The sequence below is a fragment of the Akebia trifoliata genome, chromosome 16, assembly GCF_017979445.1.
Source record: "Akebia trifoliata isolate Shusen 1 chromosome 16, ASM1797944v1, whole genome shotgun sequence".
NCBI lineage: Eukaryota > Viridiplantae > Streptophyta > Magnoliopsida > Ranunculales > Lardizabalaceae > Akebia > Akebia trifoliata.
This window is the reverse complement of record NC_141390.1, coordinates 4,018,673-4,039,594: the sequence shown is the minus strand read 5'-3', so window position 1 is coordinate 4,039,594 and position 20,922 is coordinate 4,018,673. Positions and strand designations below refer to the sequence as shown.

The 20,922-nt window shown below is 32.7% G+C and overlaps 1 protein-coding gene across 2 annotated transcripts; it reads left to right on the top strand.

Moving 5' to 3' along the window:
* The first annotated feature begins 12,589 nt into the window (after positions 1-12,589).
* Positions 12,590-20,687, top strand: LOC147382335 (gamma-secretase subunit APH1-like protein). 2 transcript variants are annotated; one of them, XM_086427422.1, is made up of 7 exons: positions 12,591-12,792; positions 13,719-13,874; positions 15,295-15,380; positions 17,027-17,152; positions 18,768-18,895; positions 20,126-20,268; positions 20,439-20,687. In XM_086427422.1, the coding sequence occupies exons 1-6, from the start codon at positions 12,680-12,682 to the stop codon at positions 20,264-20,266; spliced, it is 750 nt and encodes a 249-aa protein (XP_086283548.1). In that variant the 5' UTR covers positions 12,591-12,679; the 3' UTR covers positions 20,267-20,268; positions 20,439-20,687. The 2 variants fall into 2 exon arrangements, with proteins under 2 accessions (XP_086283550.1, XP_086283548.1); XM_086427424.1 differs by lacking the exon at positions 17,027-17,152 and having other exon boundaries at positions 12,590-12,792.
* Positions 20,688-20,922: the final 235 nt, after the last annotated feature.

Sequence of the window (20,922 nt, the reverse complement as noted above, 5' to 3'; positions counted from 1 at the left end):
TCAATATAGCCTCTCCCCACATATTATTAGGCATTCCAGAGTTTATAAGTAACGCATTTAACATTTCTTTTAAAGATCTGTTCTTCCTTTCTGCTATTCCATTTGACTCAGGTGAGTATGGAGGTGTGACTTCATGAATAATGTCATTTTGTTCACAAAATTGACTAAGGAGATTAGAATCATATTCTCCTCCTCTATCAGATCTTAATCTTTTAATTTTTCTATTTAATTGATTTTCTATTTCATTTTTATATTTTAGAAACATATCTTCTACTTCATTTTTATTTCTAAGAAGATATACTCTTGTGAATCTAGAAAAATCATCTATAAAAGTAATGTAATATCTTTTACCTCCTCTAGACTCAAGATTTCTAAAATCTCCAAGATCAGTATGAATTAGACTAAGAAGTTCTGAAGATGTTCTTGAAATGTTATAGTGTGGCTTATGTGTAAATTTAGATTCTACACAAATCTCGCATTTATCTAACTCTTTAATTTCTAGATTAGGTAATATACCTAAATTCTTCAATTTCTTTAATTTTTCTAAACTAGTGTGACCTAATCTAGCATGCCATAAAGAAATTGACTCAACAAGATAAGCAGAAGACGATGCATTTTCATTCATAATATTAAGTACAAACAAACCCCCATTACAATATCCTTTTCCTCGAAATACCCCATTTTTAGTTAATACTAATTTATTCGACTCAAATACAAGTTTAATCCCAGCTTTATTCAAAAGAGACCCAGATACAAGATTTCTTCTAATGGCAAGAACATGAAGAACATCTGTGAGTACTAGCATCTTCCCAGAAGTCAGCTTAAGGGTCACTTTGCCTTTTCCAGCAACTTGAGATGTTCTTGAGTCTCCTAAATAGACCACTTCGTCTCCCACAGAATTGTAGAAAGTAAACATCTCCTTGTTTTCACATACATGCCTCGTAGCACCAGTGTCAACTGCCCACTCTTTAGGATTTTCCACAAGACTGACTTCGGAGAGAACTGCAATAATAGTGTCATTATTAATTTCAGTTAGATTCACATGATTCCCTTTTGATTTTTCTTTAGTTTTCCTAAATCTGCACTCAACTGCATGATGACCAGGTTTACCACACACAAAGCAACTACCTTTTGACTTCTTGAAGCCAACACTATTCTTAGTCCTTGGTCCCTCTTTTTTAAACACTTTCTTAGGTTTAAACCTATATGGCTGAGAATCTCCTTCTATGAGATTGGCTTTGGTAACAAATTGTTTAACCTTACCATTTTTCTCTCTTAGTCTACTAGTTTCTTCTATGTTAATGTGGACAATGAGGTCTTTAAGAGATTTATCTTTCTTTTTCTGCCTCAAATTAGTCTTGTATTCATTCCAACTTTCGGGAAGTTTCTCAATTAGAGATGACACCACAAACTGTTCTGGCAATTTAATGCCTTCATACGTCAACTCGTGAATAATGTTTTGAAATTCATTTACTTGATCTATAATCGACTTCCCATCGACAATTAAAAATTCTAAGAATGTTTTAACTACATATTTTTTGACACCTGCATTTTCTATTAGGTATTTCTTCTCTAATGCCCCCCATAATTCTATAGAAGTACCATACACACAATAAATATCATACAAAGTGTTTACAAGACAAGATAAAATATAATTCTTATAAATTCCATCTGCTTTGATCCAATTTTGCAGATTAGGGTCTGTATCTGTAGGTTTTTCTATTTTGAGTACGAACAAAACATTAAGGGCTTCAAGGAAGAAGAGCATCTTTTGGCTCCATCTTCGATAAAATTTCCCATTAAAAGGTTCTGGTTTCAACAAGTCAGGTTTCACATGTTCTGGTCTAAAATCCATGTTTTAAAGTTAGAAACAGAAACAGGATATAGATATAAAATTGGTTTTAAGATTGTTGGAAATAATTGTGAATCTGATTTATTGAAACAATAAATAATAAGTAATATTATAATGTAAATAATTCGATGAAATTGGAAGAACTTATCGGTGACTGAGGCACGGAGAAGCCGCTGTCCTTAAAACCAATTTCGCCTCCTTAGGATTGAATCCTTAGTGCAGTCAGTTCTGGCGTTTGGTTTCCAAGATTCAACAGTCACTGTCTGCTAACCGTGCACTCGGAAATAGCAGAGAGATCAGTAAGTATTTCGTTTTCTATAAAACTAATTTTATAAACAGCAAGCCATCGGTTCACAACAGACCCAACTGTTCACAATTGTAGTTCATAACGGTGTAAAAATAAATCAACGGTTGAGATAAAAACACAAACCAACGATTGAGATTAAATAAAAGTTTAGCAAAAACGGGCCTATCACGCGCACCCACTAAGGGGTTTTCGACGGGTTGGCCCCAAACTCAATGGGCTGCAGTCCCACAGTGCCTTGGGCCCCCATGTGCGCGCGAGGCCCAGTCTCTATCTCTCTCACACTCAAGCATTAAAGAGAGAGGGATCATAAATAAGTTGAGAATTTTCCTTGTATTTACCCGATGTGGGACTAAAGAAAGTAGTGATGTTTTTACAACTTTCAAAACCAATAAAGTAAAGTAAAACAAAAAAGAAAAAAGAAAAGAGTTCTTTTATGTTTCACCAAAAAAGGAAAGTACTACTTTTTACAATAAAACACTCAAAAGGTCTTGAGTTCAAAACTTATTCTCAACAATAAATGAATGAGATATTATATGAAAATAAAACTATGAATTTTACAATACCATTGAAAGCATAACCTCTGATCATAGCATTCCAGAGAGATGTCTCTGGGTGAAACATTTGATCCATTTGGGAGAAGATGAGTTCCGAGTATTCCACCCCTCCAAACTCGGTACTTCGTCAAAGAAATTTAGATGAAATTTCAATATTTTGGTTTAGAGAGGTTTGAAACTGCATTGCTGCAAAAAATTTGAAATTTTGAATACTATGCGAGAAGGCATAAATAACGGTAATGAGAGTTTGACAAGGAAATATTAGAAAGAGAAAGTTCAATAAGTAATTTTCCCTAATTGTTTTTCTCATCGAGAAACTTATCTTGAGAAGGACCACTTAGTTAAGTGGTAAGACCTTGTGATTTAAACCACTTGAACGACTTATTATGCTAACCACAACCCCCACCACGAAAAAAAAAAAAAAAGGAGAGAAACAAGTTTGGTAAACTACAACCCCCATTAAATGCATAAAAAATTTCACCTACAAATATCATTTTGTAGTTTGGTAAACTAGTTGGCACGTGCGCTTTTAGAAACAAGTTGAAAAAAACATTAGTAATTTAAGGAGTTATTTTGAAATTTTCAAATAAATAATCTTACTATATAAGATCTTTTTATTTATTTATAATTAATATAGGCAGAGCATAAAATTTGTCTCTAGAAATCTACCTAAATTAGTTTTATGCTATTAAAATAGAGTACAGACTTTGTCCTTCACATCCTTGATAAATCGAAAATGAGCGAATCTCCAAGTCCTCTTGAATGCCAAAACACCAAACACACCCCAAAAGCCCACCAGGACTCCAAGTGCCATGCTTATATAAAAGCTTTCCATACTCTTCACTACCAACCCTGAATTATATTTGAGGAGAAGAAGTATAGCAAAACTTAATCTGGTGAATCCAAAGAAGGAAAAATGGAGAAACAAGGTTGTTTGAATGTAACGTTGGATGATCAAAAGTATTCTTTCCCCAATGCCAATAATTGGCCTATACATAGCAGCAGGTACTTTTGTATGTGTTCTGTTTATGGTATATGATGTATTTCATGGATTATGTCATAGGAAGCCATGGACACCATGTAAATTATTCTCAGTCAACTCCCTTACACTCTCTCTTCTTGCAACTGCTTCAAAACTCCCAATAGATCCCACCACCCCAATGCCTTCTGCTCATGACCAACTGTCCAAGCTTAGTGGCACTGTCTTAATATGCGTCTCTATCTGTGTTTTGGTTCCTTCACTTGGAAGTCAGAGTGACTCTGAACGCTTTTCAAACATGCTTTCCTTGAGCATCTTCGTAGTTACTGTTGTTGTGAATGTTTGTATGCAAATGGTCACTGGTGTGATCTTGTTCATTGTAGAACATGTCATAACCATGTCATTCATGCTACTGTTGCTCATGTTGTTATGGTTTGCTTCAGATTTTCTAAACTCTGAATACTACTCCCACTTCTAAACCTGTTGATGATACATAAATTGCAGTTGCTTTATCATTCTAGTTCTCAACACAGCCTTGAACTTTCCTTCACTTTTTCTCCAATGTGTTTTACTGTGTGCATGCTTTCTATACTTTCAGCACTAGCACAAGCTGCAGTCCTATCAATTGTTCTTAAGAAGGTGGAATTTCGTTCTGGAGTTTCCGACTATAGATGGTCAATGTGGATAGTGGTTGTGACTCAGATGTTCGCAGTTCTAGTAGGGAGTATTGTCTCCATATTTAGATGGTTGATGGCAGTCAGAGATTTGGAAACTGAAACAAATGTTTTCACAGTTTTATCAACTTTGTCAAAGTTCCACATTTTTTCTACCTGGTTCTTATCAACTTTGTCAAAGCTGCGCATTATTTCATTCTTCAAAATCTGTGGAATGGGTTTCTTGATCCTCTTCCAAACCATTGAGAGTGATGTTGTTCTGTTATTGTTCGTATTGCAAGTGATTATGTCTGCGCTGGCTTATCTCTTATATTGGATGCTCAAGATACCTTTTATGTGTGCCAAGCAAATTAGCAAAATCTGCTTTGGTGAAAAAAGAAATAGTGGCGACATAACTGATAAGCAATGGATACAGGGAAACTGTGCGGAAGACATAAACAGATGGATGGAGAAAATTAAAAGGAATCCCCCAATCGATAACCTCATCCAACTTCTTTCCAAAACTCCTCAATCTGGAGAGTCATTTACTAATAAAGTATCTTGTCTGTCAGTTGTAATCTTTATTCAAATAGCCACAATTGCATTAACAAATGCCCTTAGTGCTTCTCTCATTCGTACTTTAGATGAAGCCTTTGAAATCATTTATTTCATTGAACAGAAAAAGATTTCCACAAGTGAAGAAAAAAGTGGTCATGTAGTGGCCAAAAAATTGTGGATGAATAGGAGCAATAAATGTTATTGGTTCCATAAAAAATTCATCAGACTGCCAGTAGAGAAATTTTATTCACATTTGTCTAAAGAATCTATTGAAGGGAGTTCTCAGTGTCAACCTCAACCTCAATTGGACTTACAATGTGCACTTGGGCTTACTGAAAAATTAAAAGAAAGATGCAATGAAACTTCATTTTTTAAGTTTGAAGAAGGTTATTTTGCAGTTAGTACAATACAAAACGTCTGTGAAATGATCATCAGACAAAGGCAACTGCAAACATACTCGTCAATCGACGACCTATACGAACACATGGAGCAACTATGTGGACATGTTGCACCTTTTCCTCTCTTAACTCCCACTTGCTATATTCAAGCATCTTGTTGAGAGTCCCATTCAAGAACGTGAAGAAAGAGCAAGACTTGTGCTGAAATTCCTTTACAAACTTGACCCGTTGGAGAATAAAGTTCATTGGTCATCTCCTGACGAAACTGGTATCACTAGCTTGATAAATACTCAAGTTCCAATCATAGACACTCAGAGTACCGAACAAGTGGAAGGCAATGTAGATGTAGATGCATATACTGCTAGTCGAGCGATTGATAGTGATGAAATTGAAGAGCTTGTTTGAATAGCATGGAATGTAAGTACTTTTTTTATAAATAAAAAATATATATTTTAGCCTTAGTTAGATGATTTCTTTTTTACTTTGTCTTTAGAACCATTGTTTTGAATAATTTATTTTCTAATTAGGAGAATCAGAAGAAGGGGAAGGTCTTACTCTGATTTAGGTCCTCCAATAAGCATGAAGTCAAGGGGAGCTTCAAGAAAATATTAGAGGCATTTTGATATCTCATCGACTTGAAGTTTGAAGAATTTAAATGGTTATTCTGTTTGTTAAGAAATTTTAGAAGTGTTTAATTCCTCCTTTAAGTATTTTGCGAAATTTTCTTTTGTACTCTATTAGGGGTATGCCCCTCGTAACTTTAAAATTGTATATTATCAATATAACTATTTGCGTGCTTAGCAACAAAACAATATGAAGAAAGAAAGGGGATTCTCACTCGATCAACAATAAATCACTTCATATTCAATTGATAAAAATTACAAAGAGAAAGCCCTTAATTTACAAGTCAAAAAGAAGGCAAAGCAACTGATTTCCCATAAAAGCATTCTTTGCTAGAAGAAAGTGTTATCCAAAATTTGGAAAAGAAAGACAAGTTTTGGACTTCACTCAGTAATTCGCCAATGCATCAGACACCACATTACCTTCTCTACGCATATGTTTCACTTCCCAAACAATATCCAAGAGAGCTCTTCAAATACAGCAAAACTATGAATCAAGCGACCAAGGAATGTTCTTACCCTTTAGACCCTCCACAATCAGCTTTGATTCAAATTCAATAATAAAATTCCTGCCACAACGATTCATCACTTCAAGGGCTGAGACCACGGAACTATATTCATCAAAATTGTTTGTGCCTCAATAAAAAATAACCAAAAAGTTGATCTAATAAAATCAACCAAGGAGTCGCCGAATAGAGTATGAATTGATAAGGAAGGTGGATCTCTCAAGTAAAATAATAATAAAAACTTCCCACAGCTCCTTAGAGAAGCTACACTTGAAGGTTTCTTCATCATTTTTGCATAAAGCACATCTTGAAGCTAAGACTTATAGATCATCTCTTATGTAAAGAATTACTGATAAATTGCATACAGAGATAAATACAATTGACCTCCACAAATCAAAAGACAATGAGGAATAAAATTTGGAAGTAACAATGAATTTAAGAGACAACAGACCTCGTCCCGAGACTCAACAAAGTAGCAAAAATAGCAATGTTTCAATTTACTTGGTTTTTGAGATGGAAAATAGATTTATGTGATCACACTAAATAAATCTAATAGCTTGTTATTAAAACTGCCAAAAAAAATGTGAAACTAATATCTCAATGAAAACCAAGTAACAAATTTTCAAAGACCTTACAATCATTTGACGTGTATTGTTATTGAAATTCTACATTTATGATACAAATAGAGTATAAATTAAAAGACCAAACTATTATCAAAACTCCCTATCATCAACTGCTGAGGATGACTCGTAAATTAAGAAATAAAGTTCCATCATAGATTGAAAGCTTCCAGCAATGATCAACAATATAAAAGTACTCCCTTAAAAAATTTATAGGAGTTGAAAGCAAAAAAACTACAGCTACATTTGATCATCAACATTCTCTTTTGGAATATGTTTAATATCATTCCACAAATTATTCTCACAAGTAGTTCTAAGCCCTTTTTTATCGTTAAAAATTTCTATGACGCAAATATTTCCTATTTCTCTCCTTAGCCTCACACAGAAATAATTTCATATTGCTTTAGCAAAACTACAATCGAAAAAAAAAAAAAAAAAAAGTTGTTAATTGTGTTATGGGCCAATCACATATAATGAATAAAACAAGTAGGACTAGAAAACTCTGCAATAACAATTTATAAAAAATACATAAACAAGAGCTGATCGACCTTAGCCAATCCTCTGTTAGAATCCAATTTCGTGTGGCCCAATTGACCTATACGTTTTAAGTACTTTATTATCACAAAGACTATATATATTAAAATCGTCAATATTTAAGGATAAATCCCAATGTAATTAGAATTAAAAATATTCTTTAGGTTTTAGTAGAAAACTTTGATAGATAAAAATCTTATTAAAAGGGGATATCTATGCCCTTGATTTCCATTAATTTAAGTAAATTGGCACCCCATAATAGAGGGTTTTGAATCATATATAGTGGTCTCCATCAATTACTAGAACTTTAGTCGATCCAATATAGAGAGGAGAGAAAAGATGAATTTGAAAATTAAAGAATACAGTACAATTGGGGATTTGGCACATTGGATCATTGACATGAAGGTTACAAAATGCACCTCTAGCATAATCTTGGATCATGGATGCTCTCAAGACTCAATTCCCCAACTTCAATCCTTGAGGACAAGGATCAATTCTAATATTAAAATCATATCTGAAGTCTTATCCCTAAAAGATTGGAGTCTGTTTCTTTATTCAATTTTTAATATCTTTACTATTATAATCTATTATAATGAGAGAAGAAGGTGTAGAAGTGGTTTGGATTCCAAAAATGCTCACACCTTAATATTTAAATTTAATATAATAATGGTCATTTTATCAAAATTACATAATTATCCTTTTTACTATGTAATCTTCAAAACCATCTTTTAACTAATATAGTTTAAATTACAAATAAGCTATTAGATACATGTGCATTTGCACTTGCCACCTTATAGTTTTTTTTAATACAAATATAATAAATAAGAAATATCCTTTTTACTATTTGATAATTAAATTAACTATAAACATTATTTTTATTAATTAGTAAGTTTTTCCGTCAATTACTTAATTTAAATTGATTTTTCTTACGTTCTTATTTAATAAATATAATTATTAAATTAAATATAAAATATTATTTTTATTAATTTGTAAGTTTCTCCATCAATTATTTAATTTAAAAATAAATAAATAATTATTTTTATTCCTAGGTCCTAACTTTACACCTCTCTCTCTCAATAACACGTCTCTCTGATATTTACTAATTAGTATGTTTTTTTGTCAATAATTTAATTTAAATTGTTTTTTCTTATATTTTTATTTAATAAATAATTATTGAATTATTAAATTAAACTAATAGAATGTACGTGAAATACTATAAAAGAATATTTTTGAACATGTTTAAAAATAGTTTTATTAATAATTATCTCCTAAATATGAATTTATAAACAATTATAAATTCAACAAAAAAAAAAAACTAAATAAGTTATGGTATTGTTGAAAGAAATAATAAATTTTTTTTTTCATCTAACATTAGATTTATAGAAGGGAGGAAAAAAAAAACATTGCTGAAGATTTTATAATATATACATATGAAATCTGGAATTAATTTCTACTTATTCATTCAATTAAAAAAAAAATGGTGGAATAGAATAGTCCTTGGAGCTAATTTCTATTTATTTTTTGAAATTAAAAAATATATATACTTTATTTTAAATATTGGCATACCAAAAATGTTTTGGCTTTTTAGGAGAAGTAGAGGCTAAATATTTTTAAAATGTATTTTTAATTATTTTTTAAATATAAGAAAAACGTGGGATAGTATCCTACATGGCTTTAATTTCTATTTATTTTTTAAATTAAACAGAAAAAAAAATTGTGGGATATAGTCCTACTTGCTGTTAATTTTATTTGTTTTGTAATTTGAAAAAAAAAAAAAAAACATGGGATAGCATCCTACATAGAGTAAACTTCTATTTGTTTTTTAAAATTAAAAAATAATAATAATAATAATAATACAGACGTACTTTTTATATTTTTATATAAGAAAAACGTGACGTACTTTTTATATTTTTATATAAGAAAAATGTGGGATAGAATCCTACTTGGACATCATGTTTATTTATTTTAAAATTGAAAAAAATAAATAAATAAATTGTGGGATAGAGTCTTTCCTGACATTAATTTCTTTTTAGTTTTTAAATTAAAAATAATTCATGGAGTAGAATCCTAGTTTGAATCAATTTCTATTTAATTTTTAAAACTAAAAATTTGATTTTTTTTTTTTTTTTTTGAATATTAGAGTATCAAAATTGCTTTACCTTTTTAAGAGAAATTTTCTCAATAAATGACGATACTACAAATTGTTTAGGCAATTTAATGCCTTCATAGGTTAATTCGTGAACAATATTAAATTCGTTCACTTGGTCCATAATCAATTTTCCATCAACAATTACAAACTCTAAAAATGTTTTTACTACATATTTTTTAACCCCTACATTTTTAGTCACATATTTTTCCTCTAAAGTTCCTCACAATTCTCTAGATGTCTCATACATACAGTAAATGTCATACAGGGTGTTTACAAGACAAAATAAAGTGTAATTTTTACAAATCCCGTCAGTTTTGTTCCAATTTTGCAAGTTGGGATCTATTTTTATCAAATTTTTTTCTTCAGAACAAATAAAACATTTAGGGATTCAAGGAAGAACATTTTTTGGCTCCATCTTCGATAAAATTTTCGTTAAATAGTTCTAGTTTTAGTAGGTTTGGTTTCATGTGTTCAAGTTTAAAATCCATGTCTCAATAAGCAAAATATAAAGATAATTTGATTTTAAGATTGTTGGAGATATTCTGTGTTTTTGAAATAAATTTTCTAAATCCAAAAAATAGATTGTAGAAAGTATAGATTGAAAAAAACTTATCGATTTTGATGTGATTGAGGCACAGAAGAGCCATTATCCTTAAAACCAAATTTGCGCCCTTTTAGGATGATATCTATAGTGCAAAAGGCTTTGGCGGTTGATTTCTAAGATTCAACAGTCATGATCCTATTAATCGTGCACTCGAAAGTAGCAGGTCTACAACTAACTCGATTGGTCTAATATGAACAGCAAGAGATTTAAAGTAACTTGAACAGAGGAGAAGAAGTAAGATATTAGAAAGTTATTTTATGTGCACTAACCTCTAGGGCACACTTCTTTAATATAGTGGAAAGTCTAACAGTCCAAAAAAGCTTAACGAATTAATGGATTAAAAAGAGAGAGAGAGAGAGACGTTTGGGCCTTAAATGACCCCTTACTAAACGTTGAAAGATCCAAACGGTCAACACACATTAGTAATAACGATTAGTTAAATCAACAGATAAAATGAAATAAAGCAATGGATCTTATAGTAAAATGGATCAATCAAATTTTAGCAAAAGTGGGTCTTTCACACGTATCCACGTGAGGTTGGCCCCAAACACAATGGACTGTAGTATCATGATGTCCTGGGCCCCCATGTGAGTGAGAGGCTCATTATCTTTCTCATCCGCATCCAAGCAAATGAGAGAGTAAGATCCTTTATTAGGTGAGCACCACTCTTGTATTTATCCGCTGTGAGAGTAAAATTTAGAAGAGTTGTCTCTATAATTCTCACAAACAAGAAAACTAAGAGAATATTTGACTTTCAACTTATACAAAAAATAGGGAAATCACTTTTAAGTTATGTTTCAACAATTGAGAAAATCTCTACACTTTACAAATAATACTCAAGAGGTCTTAAGTTCAAACATTGTCCCCAACAAAACATACAAAACATAAAAAAAAAGATTATATGATAAAACTATAAAAATTTTAACAATCCCCCACAGATTCATAGTGAATGGGAAAAAGAAATGTTACTCATACAAGATGAAATATCAAATATCATTTTGCCATGTTACACCTTGCACTTCCAAAAATATATTCAAATAAAAATCTACCATAAAATAAAATAAAAACAAATGTCTCACAAAAGAGAAATATGACCATCAACAAATGTCTTGTACATCCCAATACAAAATAAAAATGAAAATTAAGGGAATATTTGATAACATGGAAAATTAGGAAAATTTTGAAATTTCGTGGAAAATGACAATTTTTCAGCATTTGATGTGTCAAAAACTCTAAATTTGTACAAAAAATGATTTGTCAACACTCTCAATTTGCCAATCAAGTAAGCTCATTTCTTTTATTGAGAAAAAAGAGAATGATGATTAAAGAGGTGTTACATATTAAATGTAATACACATATATTATATTTAATATAATGAATATTGGTTCAATTCTTGGTTTGGTTCGGTTCTGAGACACCCCTGAATTGTGAATCGAACCAAATCAATTAGTTCTTCAAATTTTCAATCCAAAACCAAACTGACCGTCTATAAAATCAAACCAATCCAACCCTAAATGCAGGGGTTCAGGTCGATTCCTAGTTTGGCCTAATCTGATGTGCACTCTTATTTACTGCTCATTATCTCAATATAATAATAAGAATAATGATTTTCTGATGCCCCACTTTGATATACGCCCCATCACAAAATCATAGATCATTTGCCTCTAGATACGCAAAACCATAAATCTTTTTCTTGTGTATCCCAAAGCAAATTATCTAGGGTTTTGTGATGGGACGTATGTCAAAGGAGGGCATCAAATTATCACGACTTTAATAGTAAAGATAAGTATAATGATTTTCTGACCCCCCCCCCCTCTCTAATACACACCCCCATCATAGAACCGTAGATTGTTTGCCTCGGAATATATAGAACCATAAATCTTTTTCTTGTGTATCCCAAAGCAAATGATCTAAAGTTCTGTGATGGGGGCGTAGGTCATAGGGGGCATTAATTTATCTCGATTGTAATAGTAAAGATATGAGTGTTGATATTCTAACTAGAAAGTCTTCACTCGACCAATACTCGATTGACATGTTACGGACACGGAACCATAGATCATTTTCCTCTATATACACAAATGCTCATCTTTTATGGGGATTTGCATTTGTGTATCTCAAGGGAACAGAGTGAAGACTTTCTAAATAGGAAATCATTCTTCTAAAGATAATTCAAAATCGAGTTAAATGATTTAACTTGTCGAGTCAACTGGGACGATACGAGATACAGGAGTTAGTTAAGTCATGAATCTTGAGAGTTGAGAAGAAGAAAAGTCTTACAAAATTGAAAATTGTTTGGTGTTCCTCTTTACGGTGAGTGAGCGAAGAGCGACGAGCACACAGACAGCATGACTGCGGCCGCAGGGTTAGGGTACGCCTTGCTAGCCTTAGGTCCTTCCCTCTCTCTCTTCATCTCTGTAATCTCCAAAAAACCCTTCTTGATTCTCACTGTGCTCTCAAGGTACGTGTTCTTATCCATTCCCCTCCCAAATTTTTACTGAATTTTCGATTTAATTTGATCAAAATCTTGCTCAATCAATCTAATTCTTCAAAATCCATGTATTTTCTACATTTTTTGAGATTTAATGGATGTTTTAGCAAATTAGGTTGGCTCATTTCTGAGAAATGTATTAAATTAGGTTGGCTGACGTTTCTAGGGTTTTCTATAAGATTTTTTTCTTCTTTATTTGCAATAAATTTTGAGTGAATTTTCTATTGAATTCAAAATCAACCTTTTTCAAATATACAACACGGATTCTGGCAGTGCAATGATAAAAAAAAATTTGCTCGATTGACCTAATTCGTCCAAATCTCCATGCTTTTCTAGATTTTTTTCGAAATTTAATGGATGATTCAGTAGGTAGCATTAGGTTATAACTACAATGTAGCTTATTTAAGAGAAATGTTGTAAATCAGGTTTGCTTTGTTGTTACTTATGCAATATTTTTAGGGTTCGGGTTCGCTCTCTCTATCAGTTTTTTCTTTATAATTGTTAGAAATTTTGGGTGAATTTTCGATTAAATTTGATCAAAATCTTTCACAATTAACTTAATTAGTTATAATCCATATATTTTCTAGATTTTGTTTTTCGGAATTTAATGGATAATTCTAGATTCTAACTGCAATGTAGCTTATTTCTGAGAAATGTAGTAAATCTAGTTGGCTTTGCTGCTATTTGATGTAATATTTTAAAACATTTCTAGGATTTTCTATCAGATTTTCTTTATGGTTGCAATAAGGAAGCCCTTTAAAACAAATAAACTTTCAATTTTGATAAAATGGAAGGTATTACTGTATTTTTTGAACTATTTTCCTTGTCAAATGAAAAGAAAAATGCGGTGCTTATGTTGGTAAACATATGGGTTTTGGTGTAATTAATGGATGCAGTACACTGCTATGGCTTGTAAGTTTGATCGTTCTGTCTGGAGTATGGAGGGCTTTTCTTCCCCTGAAAACAACGGCTTGGTGGCCGTATGCTATTCTTATAATCACATCTGTTGGTTTTCAAGAAGCTCTCCGTGTTCTCTTCTGGAAGGTTTACAAGTATGTTATAAAGATTTTGTATTATTTTATTAGGAATGTTTGGTTATGGACTTTTTATTATTATTTGAGAATCTTTTGTTCTTTGCATGTTACTATGTTTAGATGAAATCCGTCGATTTGAGTGGGGTAGAATCAATCAAAGAAATGGAAAAATGAATGAGTGGGGTGAGTTTCAATCATGGTTTGGGATGTTTTACTCATCCCTGTGTTTTAAAATCTTGGTGTCATTCAGTGTATTGGTCAGTTGATGGAACAAGACCTATTGTACAAGACAGTATGGTATTCACAAAAAATCAAATTGCCTGGATACTTACTGGAAATGCTTTGAAATGTTCTTAAACAAACACACTCACCTCAAAACATTTCATTTATTGCATACATATAATATTGTAAAAAACCTTTTCCTTTGATTGATGGATCTTCAAAGTTACAATTTTTTTTTTTGTTTGATAATTTTTTTCTAAGTTAGAAATTTGCTTCAGTGATTGATTAAGTATGAAACATTGCATTTGACATGTGTTGGTAAACGTTCAAAATACTATGAAACATTCAAATTTCCATATGTGCCAATACATCTTAGTGTTTTGCAAACATTCTAAAACATTGCAATACCTTTGAAATTGCTATGTTTCATTCCTGTATATCAAAAACATGAATATTTAGGCCTAAACATTCTGGAATAAGACAAAACTTTGAACCTACTGATAACTAGATAAAACAGGATGTTTTGTATAATAGATACCATCTGAGCCATGACTACATGGCAATTTTTGATGTCCAGATGTTGCTGGACCTTGGCCTATACATTGCACTTACAGGACAGGACAATCACCATTGTCCAATCTGTTAATTTTCTGCATGAAGCATTCCCTACTTTTCTTTAATTTGTTTTTTTTTTTTTTTTGTGGCCCTTTTAATGTTGGCCTAACATTTCGATGGTCCAAATTGTTGAGCATGCATGCGATCTGTGCAGAATATGCTTGAGAATACAGCTGTATTTCACCCAAGTTGCTTTGGAATCCTCCTTACACTCTGTCCTAGACTTTTTGGGAACCATCGTACCCCCCCACTCTCTTGAATCCATACCTATTTGTTACCCTTTAGTTTTGTGTAGCTAATTCATCTTATAGGCTTACACAAAGCTATCTGGGTCTCCATTTTTTCAGGATGTGATTCTTCACGGCATGAGAAAAGCACCCTTTAGTTTCTTATAGAATTGGTTTTTTCGAGAACATACTGCTTGTGTTTATCAAGATGTGTATATAGAGTTAGGAGATCGGTGTTTGACAGTCATGTAGGTATATCGTTGACAGATAACAATGTCACCAAAGTATTCTTTCTTTTTTATGTAATGTGCTAGAAAATGTGTTTGATATTGCAATTTGATAACTTGCTTCCTGTTAACACTTCTTCTATTTAGGAGGTTGGAAGATATCCTGGACAATTTTGCCGATAGAGTTCAGAAACCCCGCCTTTTTCTGACAGATAAGATGCAAATTGCCCTTGGTAAGCTTTGAAGATGTTTTTATGGTTCTCTTCCATCGTGAAAATAACTTCTACTGGTAATGTAAAACACAGAACCTGGTGTACTAAATTGACTATTATCAATGGATTTCTCTGATGCTAAATGAATTTGAGCAACTGGTTGTGCCTTTTGCTTTTGATGCTTACTACTTGAACGTTTAGCTTCTTGATGACTCCAAAACTATAGTTAAAATCTTTTTTTTTTTTTTCCTTTCTATACTATATTTTATAAGGGTATGTTTGATTGCACGTGGAAAATTGGTGGGAAATCCCTTTTTCCAGGTGTTTGATTGGTTTTATTCCTTAGAAAATGGATTTCCAACCCTATCCAAAAATCTAACAAAGTGTGGATTTACTAAACAGAAAAAAAACAAAAAAAAAAAAGCAAAGTGTGGATTTCATTTTCCCACCTATCCTCATGGGAAAAATGAATCCACCCCAAATTAAAAATCTTATCTCTTCTTCTTCTTCTTCTCTCTCTCTCCTCTAATATATTTTCCCTGGTATTTTCCTAGATGTCCTAGATGTGCTTAAACAATAGAATTTGATTTTTCCACCCTAACCATTTTCCCATGAATTTCAAATTCCATGGAAAATGATTTTCCATGCTATTAAACAAACCCTAAATGTTTTATATCTATTGGAAAAGAAGCAGTTTATCTTCCACTTCCGTTTAGCATTTTATCCAACTCTAAACTTTTCCCACATTCTCAAAATAAAAAGTGTGTGGTTCAAATATCCAAATTTTGAATTTCCTGAATAACAATCTCAAGAAACATAAGATCTTCAACTTTGAAAAGCCAAAGGTTTATTTAGAACTACAAAAAAGTTGGATGATGGTTTTAAACATGTGCTTAGGGAAGCTAACACAGTAACTGGCTTGTTAGCTAAAATTCTCTTGCTAGAATGCCTGAGATAGCAGTAGATATTTTTCCCTATAAGTGCATTTTATTTATTTTACCCTTTTAAGTACTTTTTTTTCTTTCGTATTAATTAAAATTCAATTGCTGTTAGAAAATGAGGTTGAAATTCATTAGCTGCCATTGAAAGAAGTAAAATTTCATTAACAATGATTTGCAATAGTTAACGTTTATGTACTCATTGCACAAAAGAGATGCCTGACAGTTCATACTCAAGTTTATTAAGGTCAATGAGTAAGGCCTTCATTCAGAAAATTTTGGTATCTGAACTATATTGTATTTGATATTTCATTCTATGTTTCCTACATATATTATTGGGCCATCTTTTAATCACTTTCACTGATTTTCATTAGTGAATACAAATTTATTGGTCCCCGGTTCTTTTTTAACATATCGGTCCCGTACTAATTGAGGCCAAATGTGACTCAATTAGCTGACTAAATGTCAAAAGTTCGGATGCTTTGGTATTATGATTATTCAGTTGGGCTGATATTTAGTCATGATAGCCATATGTCGGGACTCATTTAATGTTGATACCCTACCTTCCAACCTCTCTTCACGTGCATTTTGTCAAGCGGTTGAATGTATAGGTGTCCCGTTCACATGGTGACTTTGGAATTTTCATGGTAGTAATATGATGCTCTTGTGTTTCAATTTGCTTCCTCATTAGTCTGATTGGCTTGCTTACGTCAATTCAATGATATGCAGCTGGTGGGATGGGCCATGGTGTGGCCCATGCTGTCTTTTTCTGTCTTAGCCTCTTAACGCCTGCATTTGGTCCAGCAACATTTTATGTCGATAGGTGCTCACGGATTCCATTTTTTCTTGTTTCTGGTTAGTCATCCCTTTCTTAGTAGCACGTCATTTGTTTTCACTAAATTTGATGAACCCTGAGATTGATTAAAGTATATCTAGAACAGAATCTATTGAAGCCTAACTTCTCTCAATATCTGTTTGGGTAAGAATTTGAAATGGGTTTGCTAAAATTAATTTTCAATGCTTTTAGTGAATTGTTTACAGCCATTATTATTGAGTCTGACTAGCCTTACTAAGGGTCCTTGGGCTCAACTTGGGGCATCCAAAATCATGATCCGATGCTTTAGGATTGTAGAGGACAAAATTCTATGCTCTTTGAATAAAAAAAATTCCAATAAAAGTTATTTTTCACTGTTGAATTTTAATTTTAAATTTGGGAGTTAGGTGGAAGTTCAATAGCCATCAATTTTCAAAACCTTGGATCAAGCCCAAAAGATTATTTTTTTTGTTTTTGGATATGAGTTTTAGCGTGGGCTATCTACACCCACTTTTTTGCTTGCTACACCCACTTATTGCTTAAACCCACTGTACTTGTGGGTGTATGCAACAAAAAAATTTCTGTTAGTTTCACCCACCGATTTATTTGAAAACAAGCAGTAACCTACCAGGCCTTTCAATAATTTTCGGTAATTACATACCGAACATTTTCAAAAAGGTTCGGTAATAACGTACCGAACATTTTTCACATGGGATCTTGGTGAAGAATTGTTTGGTATGTAACTACCGATCTAATGATAAATTCGGTAGAAACATACTAAAAAATATGCTATCATATAGTAGGTACACACCAAACAGTTCTTTACATGGGGATTTCATTTGAAAAATGCATTCAGTATGTACCTACCGGAATAGGGCTGATGAGTTTGGTCCTGACTTACCGAACGTACTGGAAATTTTGAAGAAAAATAAAACTGATGCAAATGATAAACATAAAATCGATTTTTAACATGGTTTCTTTTGCAAAATGATTAAAAACAATTCCAAGAATAAAAGATGATGAAAATAAAGGATAAAAACTCACTTTTATCTATCAAAATGCTTAATTGTATTAAGTAATGGTATTTTAAAAAAAAAATCAGATTTTAATGAATATTGTCCCCACAAATGGATCAAAACACAATCGTTTGATGATCTCTGAAGAAAAATCGATTGGTCATGTGAATTCGATTGAACTTTGATTGGATTTTTCTATATGGATGTTTCGGTAGGGTTTGATATGCTTTGAATCACTAGGAGGGAAAAGTTGCGTTTGTTCGGTGAGTGTTGGGTAGGGATGTATGCAGTAAAACATAATAAAATCCAAAAGGGTATTTACATACTTGCATATTATTGACATTTAATGTTTGAGTGGGTGTGGCGAGCAAAAAAGTGAGTGTAAATAGCGTGCCCTCTGAGTTTTTCCATGAAATCTAGAGGGCTCTGGTATTAGATTGCTAATGTGGTAATCCATTTGAGCAAAACTACTCTTTGTAAGACTTTAAATCTTTCTTATTTTTGATAAATAAGGCTTAAAATCTTACTAAGGAAAGTGGTTTTCTTCTGATTATTATTGTTGGAATATTGCTCTAGACTTCTAGTGCAGCTGCTTCTTTTCTTTCTTTTTTCGGTGACAGATTTTTCTTCTGCTTGGCAGCAATTATTTGTCTTGGATTTGTTACAATTCATACCTTCTCAATGGTTATAGCTTTCAACGGCTATGCGGAAGGGAAGAAAATAGACCAAATATTTGTTCCTGTAATTCATTTGGTTGCAGCAATGATGGTAATTATCCACTCTTCAATTATAATTTCAGTCCATGTTTCGTATCTGTAGTGCAGTATGAAAATTCATCTTTGCCTACATGCATCCGTAAGGTGCACTAACTAAATAAATAATAATAACTAATAAAACCCGAGATCAAAAGGAACCCTTTAATTAGGGGAAAAGAACGACCAAAAACTATCCATTGACGACTGTCTTGATTTATATCTCTTTCAGTCTTAATTCACTTGAAATAGTTATATTACACATGGAGATTGACCTTTCCTGAATTTTCAAATAGATATCTATTGTTGACTCCATAGGATATAGTGGTATAGTAGGAATTGGAGAAGGAAAAAAGCTTTCTTGATTACGTCTATGGTACTATACATGACCCAGTTATAGCAAGGTTGGGTTCACCATTAATATGCCCGTTCTGCATGGGTGCCATGTGTTGAGTCAAGCTCTCATATCCCATCCTTGAAGCAGCTCAGTTTTATTTCTATAATTCCCAAGAATTTTATTTTTTTCATTTTGTGAGTATAATATTTTATTGTGAAAATAGAAAGGTTGGAGGATTTAATGATCACAGAATGCCCAATAGGATATGATCTTTTTTATTGACCTAACTCAAGCCGTCTTTCAACCAAGTTAAACATTGAACTGCAACATTGAAGTGTGAATGCATCTACTTCCTCCAAACTCCAAGGAAGGGTTGCTATTGTTGGATAAATGTGTGGTGTACTATGCATGTAGTGGTACATCCAATGGTCCATCCCTCCCTATCCTTTTAGAAAGGGGTTGATCTGTCTACTGTTAATGTAACACCCCACGCTGGACCAGTTAACAATATTGTCCGCTTTGGGTTTTTCCTCACGCCTTTAAAACTCTTTGTTACGAGGTAAGAGAGTTGAACTACCTATAGCTCCCTGGGCGATGTGGGACAAACTTCACCACCCCTGGCTATTCCTCCTGCAACCACGAGCCCAGCTGCACACACGTGTGCATGATGTGCCAGATCAAACACGGGTCCAGCCAACAGTGCACTAGTGCGGGTGTGACACCCAACCAATAGAACTGTGACAAAAGTACTACAGTATAAAATGATTCGTCATCTTATTAATATTACATTACCAGTTTAGTGGTATAATTATTTTTTTCCCTGCAAATATGTTGATGTAAGGTTTCAGTTTATAACTTTAGCTTTCCTCTACTGTTCCGACTTCTGATTGATGTTAACTTCCATCTCAGACGCTGATTAATCTCGCATCTGGAGGTTGTGTGGTTGGAATCCCTATCCTTTATTTCATGGTGATCTTGACTCTCCTGCATTGTGGAAATATGGTGTGGAGAAGACTAACAGAAAATCAAAGCAGACCAAGTGACTTGTAACAGTAAGTAAATTCTTCAGTACTAGCCTTTCTTTTTCCAGCTTTTATTTTGCAGTCATCCACAATTGCATTAGTGTTGGTACCTCTGAAAAATTACAAAATCAGATGGAAATGATTATCTTGCATGAAGAATTACTTTTGATCAATTTTTCTCTGTTCTTGTTCAAATTTAGGGTGGATTCTGACAACAGTAATCAGAATGGTGATCCCCTTTTACTAAGACTCAAAGAACCAACACTAGGTAATTTTTCCGGTCCAATTGTATTAAACCTTACAGAACAAAGATTCAAGCAGGAACTGTGACTTACATGAAGATAATAGTTTTTTTTTTTTTTTTTTTTCTTTTGGTAATTCCATATATATGTGCACAGTATCTACTTTTTATTATAGACTGCTCCTCGATTAGATTTTCCTTTCTTGCATTTTGCATGTTTGCATCTTCTACATACTTTGGACCCACAACTTTACATTTGCATTGGAGTAATGTCAAACCATATTTTCCAGAGTTGTGATAATCTGATGCCCCCATCACAGAGCTGTAGATCATTTGCTTCGGGATACACAAGAAAATAATTTATGGTTCTGCGTATCCCGAGGCAAATGAGCTACCGTTCCGTGAGGGGGGGGGGAGTCAGAAAATCATTGTTCGATTTTCAA